The following is a 15,030-nucleotide window of genomic DNA, read 5'->3' as shown; positions in this document are numbered from 1 at the left end:
GTTGAAATAACAAAATAAATAATCCCAGTGCGTGGCTGATGTCCAAATGGTGCCTGGACCTGGACTACTCATTCAAAGCATGGTTTGTGACTGGCCACACAGAACTCCCAGGGCAGAATGCAGAACCTCAGTATCCTCCTGCTGGCCCCCCTTTCCTGGGCTCACGTGGCCAAGGGGGAATGCCAGCTCAGCCAGCCCCTCCAGTTCCATTCTACCTTTAGTTCTCCCTGAAATCCTCCCCCACTGGGTGAATGTGGGGTAGTAGAGCTGTTCCACCATCCCATGGCCTCAAAAAGCTCACTCAGCAGAATTGGTGGCCAGAGGAATAGGGTCCACCAGGGACTAATTATGTGGACTGGACCGCAGCCAACTTAGTGCAGTCTCAAGAGTTTTACTTAACTGGGTGACTATTGTGTGCAAAGCTCTAGATTGGGGGTGGTCAGGGATACAGAGGCAGCCCTAGCACTCATCTTGAGGTTGACCAGTTGGTTGCGGGGATAGTCAAATGTATGTGGAATAGAGCTTGACTGCAACATGAATTTGTGTGGGAGTGTCAGCCCGAATAGGAGGGTGCAACGAGAACAGTGGGTGGGCTCACAAGGCTGGTCGTGTTCCTAAGCGCCAGGGCCTACACCTGGTGGACCAGGATGAAGGAAGCCTTGAAGGATGTACCCACGTACCCAGCAAATGCACTCTTCACAGCTGCCTGGTTCCCCCTCCATCTGGGAGCTACTTAGGACAGTGTGGGTAAGGGCTTTCCTTGTCGTGCAGTCATCTGCGGGATGCTGACCAGCTTTGATCCCTCCACCAGAGGGCACCAGAAGACAGCTACCTCCTGAGGGGAAGTCCAGGGCTCCCTGGGCTCAGGGTGGGGCTCCCACTGGCAGGAGCAGGGACAGGGACCTGAGCCAGCGTGGGCCACGGGGATAAAAGCAGCACTCCAGAGGGGGCAGAGCAACGAGAAGGAAGCAAATGATCCCAACACTGCTGGACAGTCATGCCAACCCTGCACACCCACCCAGGCTGGTGGCGGGAGAGAAAGAAATTCTCATGTTGTTTATACCGCTCTCCTGTTTGCACCCCAATTAACTGAATCACTAATGTCAAAAAATTAGGCCCTGCCTTCTACTACAGTGTACTTCTGCTCGTGGACACCGTGGGCTCTACAACCCCCAAGGCAGCAGGCACAGGAGGCTGAGACCATGGTTGTCACTCGGTGCCAGGGTTGCTCTTCTGCTTCTTATAAACAGATGTCTCTCCCTTCCTTCCTCTGAGCTGATCAGATGGACTCCACATGAGGACAGTGGGCATGCCTAAGGCCTTGTGACTTGCAGGACACCCCTCCCCAAAAGGCCTTGTCCCCTGGGCACATCAGGGAAGAGAGGCAGGTTTATATGTTTATCTTTAATTTTAATTTCAGTTATTTTTTAAGAGGAGGGGAAACAAGAGTAAGTGGGGAGAAAGGGGCAGAGGGAGAGGGAGAAAGAGAATCCCAAGCAGGCTCCATGCTCAGTGCGGACCCTGAGATCATGACCTGAACCAAAATCAAGAGTTGGTGCTCAACTGACTGAGCCACCCAGGAGCCCTGAGGCAGGTTTATATTATCCAGACCCCATCTCCACCTTCCTGGGGCTCTTCCCCCATAATGAATCTATGTCTCAGTTCCACCTGCCAAGAAAGGATCAAATATGAGCTTTTTATGATTTCTTCCTTAAATTCAGTTACATTCATTTTGTCTAACCTCAGCTGCCTCCTGAAGTAGGGATTGGGGGTCAGTTGGGGCTCCATCCCACAGGTCCCCAGCCCTGTTCCGTCAGCCTATGGTCTGGCTAACTCCCCACCCACCATCCTCTAGGGGCATGAACCTGGCCATGAAAGGACAGCATGGATGGCTTGGGGTGAGGGAGGCAGATGAGGGGCAAGTGGGAGCACAAGTTGTTCTTAGCCCTCAGGAATCCTGTTGGGAGTGACAGGAGAATGAGATCAGAGGGAATGGGTAGGAAGAGGGGGCCGAGAAAAGTTCATAAAGGGGAGAGAAAAAAAGGAAGAGTCTGGAAAATTCCAGAACCAGACACCTACTGATAGTTTTTTGGTCTCATTTATCAGCCACTTATGTCCCCTACCCAAGAATTTCAACCCTTCCCTGGAACCCTCTGTCTGGTTCTTGAGTCCCCAGATCCAAGATACCACTTTTGGCCACTGAGAGTTAAAGTTGGAAACCCAGGGTAATTGGCAGACAATTACAAGCCATGGCTGGAGGTACTCAGGGAGATAACACAGGGTCCCTGACAGTGCATTAGACTGCACTGGCAGTCTAATGGTAGGGACAGAAGCCCTCCATGGAAGGACACCTACCTAGAGTAGGTAGGTAGGTTCCTACAGTAAAGCAAAATAAATGGCCCAATGGGGGAGGGGCAGGTGAGAGATCAGGGTTCAAGGCGCAGCTGGGTCAGGTCATTACACCTCCATGGACTTCAGTTACAAAGCAGCATGGAGAAACCATCGAGTTTCCTGATTTTCATAGGAGGAAGCTGAGGCAAAAAGAATTTCTACCAAGTTTGTGGCAGAGCAAATAGGAGAACCTGGGTCTCCTGCCTCCTCTCCTGCCACAGCCCCACCCCAGGGTTCTTGTTATGCCCTCCTACCCAAGAATCAACGAAACACACACAAACATCTTGTAGTGTGGGAGAGCAGCTATCCCCCCACACCATGGTGTACAAAGCCCTGCATCCTAAGAAAAACCTAGAACTGAGGCCACTGACCATCTTCACTTAGGACAGAATAGACATGAGTTGATGTAACTGGTTCCATGGGACTGAAGCCAGACACAAGAAAGTGGGCTCAGGGTAATATGTGAATGCAGCTGCTCTGAAATTGGAAGCCCATAAAGGCTCAGGCACAGTGGGCTGACGGTTAGGGATGGATGTTTTTTTTTAGCCTCCAATCCCTGGTCTCCCACAGGCAGGAATAAGGTATCAGCAAAAACAGCTGGACGCCTTGAGGGTGTACGGGGGCCTAAGGGTCACCAGAGCAGCTGCCTCTTCCCTCCCAGCCACATGCCCTGCACCTGTGCGGGTGCCCCCTTGGGATCTTACAGGCAAGCAGCAGGCTGAGAGGAGCAGTGGGCTCCCACCAGGTCTAGGAAGCTATCTATTTTCCTAGATGGCTGTTGAGGGTCGGGGGGATGGACAGGGCCATGAATCTATGTGTTTTGAGGAGGGGGTGCTTCACTATGGGCTGGGAGTTTGGAGAGAACTTTCCAGAGAGTAGATTGCACCCTCTCCTCTCCTATTTCCTGATCTCTCCACATCACCACTGCTCAGGTCAGCCATCATGAGCCAGCCCAGGAACCCAAATAGACAAGACATGGGACAACCCCAGAAAGAGGACAGAGCTGGTTCCCTACCTGCTGTGGGGGGGCTCGCCCTCGGGAGAAGGAACAGCTGCTGTCCAGCTGCTCACTGCAGTCTGCTGTCCACTGCAGGAGAGAAAGGAGTGGTCAGTGACGGCTGGACACATAGGCTCATCCTCATCCTGTCAGGGCCTTCCAGATACAGCCCTCCCCTTCTGCAGTAGAGCCAAGATAAAATCCTACTTGACCACTGTCAAAGGCAAACCGTTCCCTACCAGCAGGTCCACTTTGGTCCACTTTTAAAATCTTCTCCAAATTCCACCTTGAGGTGACCCCTTTGGTGTATGCTTGGGGAAGGCAAAGTTACTTCCCTTCATGTAAGCCCACCAGAGTGATCAAGACCCAGCTCCATTCCAGAGCCAACTATACACGACATAGGGTGATTGTGTTTGGAACAAGCAGCACTGCGTCTAATGGCCTGACCTGGCTTTGGCCACACTTGCCCTCCACAGTGTCCAGACTAGACTTGGAACCGAGGCATATTCATGTGCATTTTCCCATATATCCAGCTCCAGGAAACAATGGGTCTGCAGACTGACAGGACATCGTGGCACCAGGGAAGAGTCCCAGACTGGCCATCAGAAGCCTGGCTCCCGCCCAGTTCCAGCCCTCACTCCCCAAGAGCTCAGGGATCCAGGGTACTGCAAAGTATGGTCTGATGACCACTTGCATGAGATTCTCCCTAAATCTGCTGCACAGGCGTCCCTGGGCTCCACCCTCTGAATCAGATGTGGAGCTTCTGCGTTTTGACAAGTTTCCCTAGTGCGGAACTGGAAGTTTGAGGGTTACTGAAATGCATGGATTTCCCAGGCTTCACTTGGTCAACTACAAAATGGGGCCAGTAAGACTGAGTGACCACAAGGTAGAAGTGAAGGACTTCTGTAAACTTATAAAAACACTGTAGAAGAGCACCTGGGTGGCTCTGCATCTGCCTTTGGCTTAGGGTGTGATCCTCCTCACAGGGAACCTGATTCTCCCTCTACCTGTGTCTCTGCCTCTCTCTCCGAATAAATAAAATCTTTAAAAAACACTGCAGAGATAGGAAGTAGTAGCAACAGTACAGCTTTTCCTCTGTAAGGTCCCATCTAGCTACATGGTGGTGTTTTTTTTTTTTAAATTTTTATTTATTTATGATAGTCACACACACAGAGGCAGAGACACAGGCAGAGGGAGAAGCAGGCTCCATGCACCGGGAGCCCGACGTGGGATTCGATCCCGGGTCTCCAGGATCACACCCTGGGCCAAAGGCAGGCGCCAAACCGCTGCGCCACCCAGGGATCCCCATGGTGGTGTTTTTATTATTGTGTTAAACGTTAGCTAGCCCCTTTGGCTAATGTTGAACACTGACCTTGACCTCCGCCCAGGGTGATACATGAAGAACAGAGGTGCCCAATATCTCTGACGCTATTTGATCAAAACTGAGAGTGAGTGTGGATGGCTTGAGGCCAGTGCATTCGTGGTGTTGTACAATCTTAGCTGGCCACGCTCTCCTGACTCTGGGTCAAGGGCGTGACATATGTTATAGCACTGCTGACACAGGCCGGTGCAGCTATACTCTCGGGCAGTGTCCTCTGAATGAAATCGTATGGGAGCCACAAACAGGAGCCACAGGTGTATTTTAAATGCTCTGGCAGCCAGATTTTAAAAAGGAAGAGGTTCACTTAAATTTAATAAGATATTTTATTTATCTCAGTATATCCAAAATATGATCACTTCAATAGGTAATCAATATAAAGCATTATTTTTTTAAAAGATTTGTTTATTTATTTGAGAGACACAGAGAGTGGTGAGGGGTTGGAGAGGGGCGGAGGGAGATAGAGAATCCTAAGCAGATTCCCTGCTGAGCGTGGAGACCCACACAGGGCTCCATGCCATAACCCTGGGATGATGACCAGAGCCAAAATCAAGAGTTGGATGCGTAACCGACTGAGCCACCCAGGCGCCCCTAAAACATTAATGAGATCTTTTATATTCTTCTTTCCATATCAAGTTTTTAAAATCTACTTTGGCCACGTGTCAGATTGGACCAGCCACATTTCAAGCGCTTGAGACACATGAGTAGTGGCTGTCGTATTGGATGGCACAGCTTGAGGAAACGGCAGGGGCAGCGGTCCCAGGCAAGTGTGCCCTCGCAGCCGCGTCTGGCCCATCCCTGTTGGGAGCTGCGGAGGAGCTGAGCCCTGCAGACTGCAATTCCTGGCTCCTATGTCAGCTGGCTTCCTGCTGCGCCACTGGGAGCCAGGAAGAAGGGAAGAGCCAAGGCAGTTCTCCTCCTTCTCTACACCTCAGGTGGCACTACCGACCATGACTGGGTCTCCTTCACGGCTCCAGACCTCACTAGATAGGCCTTCTCATGCATGACCCTGACCCCCGGGCTCTGGCAACACCATCCCTTCCTTTTGTGCCTCAGGTCTGGTGGTGGGATTGGCCTTCTGTGCTTGCTGGTCTCTGGCTTATTTTGCTTCTCAGCACCTTGATCATTTGGGTAATCAACTGCCTGGATTAAATGCCCTCTGTCTGGATATTTGCCATCTCAAAGCATCTCCCCCCAAGATATTTATGAATTGTATTAATAATTATAATAAATATATTAATTGATCATATGAAGGCAGGTGAGAAATCCATCAGATGCCGCCTTAACCGAGACATGGGGAAGAACACTGGTCATCGCGAAGCATATCAACCTCATGGACTCCCCGGGATGACATGCTGAAAAGGGCATGTTGCTTCTGGGGTGTTCCTGCCAAAAATGCACAACCTCAATTTAATCAGGAGGAAACACTGGGCAACCCAAATACATAAACTTTCTATAAAATAAGTAACCAGCATTTCTCAGGCCAAGGTCATGGAAGAGCAGACCTAGGAAGTGTCCACAGATTGGAGAAGAATAAGGAGACACGACAACTGGCTATTAAACTACTATAAAAACAACCCCTCTGCTTTATATCCTTGCAGTGGTTTCTCCTTTCCTTGCTGAGGCCTGGCTCACAGGGTCGGGGATGGCCAAGGCACACAGCGACTACTGGCTGGGGTCACGCACCCTCCATCCCATCCTAGCAGAGCCCTACAGAGAAAGGCTTCCCCCCACCCCGTTCTGCGTGTCCCAAGCATTTCATCCCCAGCTGCAGAGCATCCATGTGACACCTCACAGAACGAGGCTCGTGGGTGGGCACAGCAAGGGGGTCAGCAAGGCAGGGCAGGAAGCCTCAATGGCTCCTCTCCACAAGCAAGCAGAGAGAAGGCTGAGGTCGCACGCACCGCCAGCTGGAACCTCGCCCCCTCGTTAGGCTTTCCGAGAGCGGATCCAAGCTCCTGTGAGATGGCTCTGCTTTGTCAAAGTCATCCTCCACTCAGTATCTGCCAGCCAGGAGCCATTTCCTGGAGCTTTTGGTACGGGAGCTGCAACAAGCACCTCCCTTCCTGGGAGAGGTGAGGTGTCCAAAGACAGTGATGCCAGGTGGAGGGCAAGGCTGAGAGGAGGAGGAGTGTGCCCTTGGCAAGGGGTTGGGGAGTGGGTGCAGGGAATTCAATGGCCAAGCGGGGTTTCCCAGAAAAGTAGGAGCTTGGGTGTGGACACAGGCAACAGAACCCCGCCAGCTCACAGGCAGATTGCAGCAAGCACGACTCTCTGGCGCTCAGAGACTTTTCCTGTAGACAGGGTCAGAAGAAGGGGGTGACCTTGCCAGGGGAGGGCGTCATGAGAGCTGTGTTAGGGAAGGCTTCCTCGCCCGGCGGGGTTGGGGTGGGGAGCAGGTCAGGAGGCTGGAGTCCAGCATCCAGGTTTCCACGGCCAGTGGAGGCAGACACAGAAGTGAAGGCATGGATGTGAGAGCACGGCTCAGACGCAGCCAGCAGAGGGGTCCTGGGAGTGGAGAGCAAGCGAGACTGGGACTCTGCAGAGACCCTCCCAGAGACTTGGTCAGGGCTGGACACTGACCCTGGAGAAGGGACTGTGGTGTAGCTGTGCAAGGCTTTCCTGGCCCCCAGGGCAGGAAGTAAGCAGGAATCCCTGCACTTGTCACACAAAGCACTTCCCACTGGGCTTCCTAGGCTCCCACCTCCAACCCCTGACAAGCAGCAGTCCCAGGGAACTTCTCTGGCCTGCTGCTGGCTGCCTGGTGCCCATCACCTCGGGGAGGAGGAGGGCTCCTTCCTCCACCCTAAAGCCCCTTGGGACTCCCTTCCCTCACTCCAAAGCTCCTCCCCACCTCGGCTGGGATTGCTTTTAGGCCTCAGCCCTCACCTCCTGCCTCCCCTTCACCTTTTCTGAGCCATCACCTAGAAAAATCTCCAGACACAGACCTTCCCTGAACCTGCCCTTAACTGGATGAGGTGATTCCAGAATGGAGAGAAGGGCCCCCACCTGGAGAACGCTCTCATCTGTCCCACCCTCCAGGGCTGAGTCCAATGCTAGAGAGTTTCTCCTTCGAGGTAAACTGGTGTATAGCTAGGAGCAGGTCCTGTGGGGGAGGAGGTGGTGTTCTCCTGACAAGGTCATTGGACACCATGGAACAAAGAGGCAGGCAAAGGGGGAAATTTTTATATATGGAAACGACAAACATCGAATTCATGAGAGCGGTGTGAGGCCTCCACCATGGATGCTACAATTTATTTCTTATTTTAAAAAACCTGAAACACAGATGGCACAGGGTTAAGATTTCATAAACAGGGGAGTACAGATGTTTGTCCTATACTCAAAACAGATGCTTATTCTATCTTTTGCTCTTATCAGCACATTTAAATTATTTCACAGTAGGGTCCCCTGGCTGGCTCAGTTGGTGAAGCAGGTGGCTCTTGATCTCGGGGTTGTAAGTTCAAGCCCCATGTTGGATGTGGAGATTACTTAAAATAAAATAAAAAATCTTTAAAAAATAAATAATTTCACAATGTAAAAAAATATATATATTAAAATCAGTTCTGTCATTTGCATCCCAGGAGGGAAAATAGTTTGGGAGCAGACCTGGAGAAAGACAGAGGAAACCACTAAGCACTGAGGGAGGAAAAACACAGAGTGGGGAGGCTGGGCTGCTAAAGATAAACCACCCCACTTTTCAATGGTATGAACCCCCCACCCCCCAGGGGTTGCACTGCCTGATATCCTGATATGACCAGGCTAGAGCCCAGCCAGCAAGTTGACTCAGTGCAGGATGAGACAAAGATATAATTGACAAAACTGCATCCATAAAGAGATGTGCAATGGGGAACTGAGGTTATAGATTATATAATGATAAGAACAGTGTTTAAAATCAAGGGAAAGGGAAGATCATCAATAAACACTGGGGCTGAGAGAACCAGAGGAAAGTGAGGAAAAATTAACCTCGATGTCTGCCCCACACTATCCGTCAATGGCACATTCCAAGCTGATTAAATGCCAAGGTATGTGCTTTAAACTACACTGAAATCTAACGCTTCTGCATGACAAAAGAAATCGTGAACAAAATTAAAGCCAAGTGAGAGGCTACTTGCAGCATGTATAACAAGAATGAATTTGTCAGAATATATATATAAAGACTTTATTTACACCTAGCGTATTACATATATTAACACTTACTCTTCATAGAGACCTACGCACATTTATTATGCCCACTTTGCAAATATGGAGGCCTGGCTTGGCTGATAACTTCCCCGGGGTTGCACAGCCAAAAAGCGGCAGAATGAGTAAAGGCATAAATAGCTTTCAACTCAAAGAGCCAATAAAAGTGTTGGATACTAAATGTAATGTGTGATCTTGGATTAGACAGTGAACCATAATTTCTTTTACTATAGTAAAATATCCAGAACATAGAATGTACCGTTCTACTCACTTTTAAGAGTATATTTCAGTGGCATTAGGTCCATTCACATTATTGTGTAGCCGCCACTATCATCCGTCTCCAGGACTTTTTTATAATTCCCAAACTGAAACTCTGTCTCTATCAAACACTAACCCCTCGGCCCCGTCCTCCCCGAACCTACTGCCCACTTCTCTAACCTGCTTTCACTCTATGTGAACTTCACTAGTCTAAGTGTCTCATGGGAGCGGAATCACACATTATCCATCCTTTTGTATCTGGTCAATTTCACTGAGCATAAAGTCCTTAAGATCCATCCACGGTGCGCATGTCATAGGATTTCCTTTTTTCCTTAGCCTCAATACTATTTCATGTATGGATAGACCACATTTGATTTTTCTAGTTGTCTACTGATGGACACTTGGGTTGTTTCCTCCTTTTGACTACTGTGAATAATGCTGCTACGAATATGGGTGTAGAAATATCTGTTTACGTACTTGCTTTTAATTATTTGGGATGTATATCTAGAAGTAGAATTGCTGGATCACGTGGTAATTCTATGTTTAACTCTTGAGGAACATAGCTTTTTTTTTTTTGGTATAAAGGTTATTATTGGAAAAACTGGTGACATATCAAGTCCATAGATTAAATAATATTGTTTCAATGTTTATTTCCTATTCTGTGACTCAGTAAGAGAATGTCCTGGTTCTTAGAAAATACACACTGAAATATTTAGGAATAAAGGGGAGTCTGCAACTTTACTCTCACATCAAAACATCTCTTGATAGAATCTTTCTCTCTAGCATTCTAAAAGAAGGGAGAGCTGGAAAACAAAGGTGGTAAAATATTTTATCCGACTATTAAACTGGATACTCTGGGTAAAGGATATGCAGGGATTCTTTGTACTATTATTGCCATTCGTATTTACATCTGAATTTATTTCAAAGTGAAGAATCCTTTAAAAAGTCATCTTATCCATCCAGGACTTCCGAATCAACTAGGCGGCCAGACAACCCAGGGAGCAGTGTGAGGGTCAAGTGGAAGCCACTGCTTTCTCGCAAGACCCAGGAAGGGGACGTGGCTTCCTCAGGGCCTCGTGGAGCTGAGGCACACGGCAGCCAGGAGCTCCTGCCAGCCTCAACACTGGGTTTCTCAACTTCAGGAACAGATTCCTTTACACTGGGCACACGGGCTCACTGAGCAGGAGAGGAGAAACAAGAAGGGGAGGTGGGAGCAGAGCCTGGCTGGCAGCCCACTGTCCCTCTGCATGGTGCTCCAGGAAAGCCTTGTGTGCGAGGGGCAGGAGACGCTGCCCAAACGCTGAGGTTTGAGAGGACAAAAGGCTTTTTGCTCCTATCTTAAAAAAAAAAACAACAAAAAAAAACCCAAAACCTCCCAGTTCTAGAGGCAGTTTAATGTAGTGATTAGGAGCTTGAGTTCCTGAAGCAGTGAATCTTGAGCTCCTATTCCCACCCTATCACTTACTCTATGACCTTGGACGAGCCACTTTATCCCTAAGACTCCACCTCCCCAACCTATAATAATTGACAGACACTACCAACAGCACAAAGGGTACGTGTCTGGCTCCTGGAGTAAGACCACCTGGTTCAGACCGCAGATTGGCCACATGCTTGCAGTGTGACCCTTGGGCAGCTTATTCAACCTCTCTGTGCCTTAGTTCCCCCCCCCCTCGTGAGCTGGCAACAATAACTGCACCTTCACAGAGTTTAGTGAGGAGCACATGAGTCAACGTGGACACACTTCGGTGCTTTGTCGGCTCCTGCTCATCTCCTCAGCCTTGCAGGGCTCAATATCGGGCCCTCTTCACCAAGCTCCTCATTCCTGGGCTAACAAGGCCATCCACATGCCACTATGGACGCACATGAGTCTCCAGGTCACTCCTGTCCTCTCAACGCCACCTTTGCGCATCTACCTGCTTGATCAGCATCTCCACCGAGACGTTAACACTATCGTGACCTTCCACGTTCCAAAACTGAGCGCTTGACCTTTCCTCCCCAAAGCTACTCTTTCAGGGCCTCCTACGTATCTCATTTCTGCCAAGTCTATGCCTCTATTTACTCAGGCTAAAATCCATTCATCAGAAAATCATGTGATTTGTACCTTTTTTTTTTTTTTTAAGATTTTATTTATTTATTCCTGAAAGACACAGAGAGAGAGGCAGAGGGAGAATCAGGCTCCATGCAGGGAGCCCGACATGGGACTCGATCTTGGGTCTCCAGGATCACGCCCTGGGCCGAAGGCAGACGCTCCACGGTTGAGCCCTCCAGGCGCCCCTATTTGTACCTTTCAGGTATAACCGGAACCTGACCACTTCTTACCACCCACATGGTGATCCCACTGCTCGAGCCACCATGGCCTCTTGCCTGGACCAGCCGAATGGCCTCCTGGTCTCCGTGCTTTCTTTCCTGAGCACTCTCCACTGCCAGCTCTTTGCCATCACCTCTTCTCCACACTGCATCCTGAGTGATCCTATTTCACCAATCACATCATGCCCGTCCTCTACTCAAAACACTTTAGCATCACCCCATCTCACTAGGGGAAAGGCCAGAGACCTCACTGGGGAGGTGAAAGCCCTACAGGTCTGGCTCAACCACGACACGCTCCCCTTGCTCCATTTGCTCCAGCCAGACTGGCCCAAGCTGTTCCTCGAAGCAGGGGACACTCCCACACCAGAGCCAGGCCTCGACATTCCCTTTGCCTGCTCACTGGTTCCCACGTGGCCTCATTCTCTCGCCTTCAAGTCTTTGCTCAAAAGTCAGGAAGCCACCCAGGACAGCCTGGCACTACCTCGTCTCCTGTCCCACTCAGCTGTATAACACACCCTGTTTCCTTCCTGGTCTGTCCTCTGACTTTCTCCACTTACAAAGAAGGACTGGGGGAGTGGCTGGAAGGGATTATGGTCCATTCTGTTCTTGAGTTTATCCCTAGAGCCTAGAATAGGTCTTGAATGAACAAAATATTAGCTCTGACTATACTTCACTCTTTAACCAACAGCGATTGGCAGAAAACGGGCAGATTTAAACAATTGTACTTGATGCCCAAAACCACCTAACAATGTCTAGGAGATCACACTAAATAAATTTACAAGGAAGTTAGAAATTACACGCCTGTGAGACATTCAACTTTGTAAAAGGCATAGAAAGAAAACATATTACCCAGAAATGACATTAGTTTTTGTCATGAATTATGGCAACTTTCTCCCTTTGTTGCCTGTTTACCTCCCTTTTTCCAGTTGTTTTAAAAGTAAAATAAAATTTTAACTCATTAAAAAAATTACCGGTAATCAGATTAAAAAGGACGCACGTTCACCCGGGCATCAAGAAAATGCAAAGTAAGATCCCAAGAGATGATCGGTCCCAATGCACCAGTGGTGGTGTGAATGACAAAACATTTTAGAGAACAGCTTGGCAATTGCTATTAAAACTGATTCTACTTCTCAGCATCTACTTAAATAAACACTTTTATATGGGCAGGAGGAGGCATGTTCAATAACACTCATCGAAGTATCTTACGTTTCCAGGGGAAAATTTAGACGATCCCTGAATCCTCCTCAGCAGGTGAGTATTAAACTATGGGACCTCTGTGCTGTGGACCACTGTGAAACCATTAAACAGAACACAGTGGGTGTCCAAGGCTCGAAGAATCCCTAGGGCACACAGCAAGGTGAAAGATGTAGGTTATTGGACGATATATTCACTGACTATGATTTATGATCTTGAAATAATGTATTTCTATAAGTCCTATGTAATGTATATGTTGATAAAACGCATTAAAAAACGAGATGAAGGTAACTCCCCAATCCATGAGGCAGCAACTAAGGGAGAATTTATCGCTAATGTTAGAATTCTCGTGTACTGTAAAATGTACGCATGGAGTACTTGTGTAATTAAAAATAAATCGCATCTTTAATAAAATGAGTCCCCCATGTGCAACCATCCCACAGTTCCCCTTAAACTCACTTCTTCAGTTAAGCCTTTCATGGGTGGTCCACCATTGAGCGCTTCCTCCTACGAGTGAAGACAGCAGGGGAGAGGGTTCAAAGGGCAGGAAGAAATGAAGGAATGGGATAGTAGGGGGGGGTGAGGGAACAGTGAACAGGGAAGGCAGCACGAAGGAAAAACATGAAGAGAAGAGAAGGAAAACACCGTGAGTGAGAGAAGTCATGCCAGTCTGAAGACTTGCACCCCACTCTTTACATCTGCATGGCTGCACGGCTCTTGGTAAGGACCCTTTGCATCTTAGACAAAACCTAGGAGCTCCGAGTGCCTGACAACACCGAAAAGGACCAGAGGAAGTTATTTTCACCCTCACTGGAGCTTCATTTGACGTAATAACAAGAATTTATGGGAAAAAATATTTTTATTAAATGTATCTGCTCTTTACAATGTCCCTACATTCTATCCATCCAACAGTGGAGCTCAAGGCAGGTGGCCATGGGGGGTGGTGGAAGGAGACAGACATGCCTCACCAGAGGTCATGGCTATTAGGCTCAGTGGAGCAGCAGTCAGGTGGGGGCTTATAAGAAGGCCAGCCCTCGAGCCCCTCCCCATTCAGCTGAACTTTGGGGGAGGCTTGTGCATCAGTGTTTGTCTGAGCCCCCCAAGTGATTCCAGTATGCAGCCAGAGTTGTGAACACTGCTTTGAAGCCTTATCATGATCCACCAGACCATCCACTAACATCAGGAAGGGCCAACCTTTCCTACTTAGTAACACCCCAATCTCTTCTACAAAAGGATAATTGTCAATGAGATTTGGAGTCCTAAATCTCATTCCATAGGGAGAGATGTATCTTAATCACCCAACAGCCTGTTAGTGATGGCCTGCACCAACAGGGAACCAGAGGTGGGTAGGGAAGGACTGGGGCCCAGCTCAGCCACCACCAAGCACCTCCCAACTCTGTACTCCAGCAGTCTTCTCTCCTATAGTATAGGGCTATAATCCTCCCTTCTCCCAAAGACAGAGTGAGGACAACTTTCAGGATGTGCCTTTATGGACTTGGAATCCACTGGAGGGCAGGCACTCCTGAAATGTATGTGTGGGAGTCGGGGGGGTGGTATAAATTTAAATATGATATCCCAAAAGTGTTGTAAAACAGAGCATATATGTTCTTGGTCACTCATCTAAAGAAGAGGAAACTCACTGGCTCGCCCTATCATCCATCCATCCATCCAGTTATCTCTTTCCATCCATCCATCTAACCATCCATCTTTCTTCCTAGTTGTTGCTAATGGAGGGGCAAAGGAGAGCACAACTGCACAATCATCATGAGGCATTTTCTTCTAAGAGTCAACCATCATCTCTCAGATCCTAAAAAAATGATCTCAGCAACTGAAAAGCAACATTATCCTCCACTTTCTCAAGTTTTCTCTTTCCAAGATTCTTAACAATTTTCCTCTCCCAGGAACATCAAAACACCACCGCAGACAGACAGATGGGGACATTCTCTGAGGGTTTTTTTTTTTTTTTTGGTTTTTGGCTTCTATTTAAAATAGTCATCAGGTTAAATAAAAACAAGCAAAAGTGCTCTAGCAGAAAGACTTCCCATAAAGCTATGTCAACAGAGAGTTTATTTTTTTCTAAAAGACTGCTCTATAAACACATCTAACCCCAGCCTTACTTAGAGCTGTCCACAGCTGGCCCCTCCTCTGGAGTCTGCACCTCAGCTGTGTTTGTGGGCGTCTGGTAGCGGGTTTGGTGGCCGTGGGATTAAAATGTTGCTCCTTAGCCAGCAGAGCCCAGGACCCTGCCAGGTGTTTGCATTCTTCCAGGGAACATCGGAGGACACAGAGAGTTTAAGGAATGCATCCAATGTCACAAGTAGCCATG

The 15,030-nt window shown here is 48.6% G+C and overlaps 1 protein-coding gene across 7 annotated transcripts in view; it reads right to left on the bottom strand.

Annotated features, from left to right (window-relative positions):
* CTIF (cap binding complex dependent translation initiation factor) overlaps positions 1 to 15,030 on the bottom strand; it is a 281,791-nt gene that overhangs the window by 192,387 nt on the left and 74,374 nt on the right. For 3 of the 7 annotated variants that reach the window (XM_072828536.1, XM_072828539.1, XM_072828537.1), the window contains exons 3-4: positions 13,164 to 13,211; positions 3,407 to 3,478 (exon numbers count right to left, since the gene is read on the bottom strand). The exons of 1 other annotated variant lie outside the window; for it this stretch is intronic. In XM_072828536.1, coding sequence (XP_072684637.1) covers positions 3,407 to 3,478; positions 13,164 to 13,211 — 120 coding nt within the window. The remainder of the gene's footprint in view (positions 1 to 3,406; positions 3,479 to 13,163; positions 13,212 to 15,030) is intronic. 3 more of the 7 variants (XM_072828541.1, XM_072828540.1, XM_072828542.1) reach the window with 2 other exon arrangements.

The sequence above is a fragment of the Canis lupus genome, chromosome 6, assembly GCF_048164855.1.
Source record: "Canis lupus baileyi chromosome 6, mCanLup2.hap1, whole genome shotgun sequence".
In the NCBI taxonomy this organism is placed as follows: Eukaryota; Metazoa; Chordata; class Mammalia; order Carnivora; family Canidae; genus Canis; species Canis lupus.
Note: the sequence above shows the minus strand (reverse complement) of the source record. Positions and strands in the feature narration are given on the sequence as shown.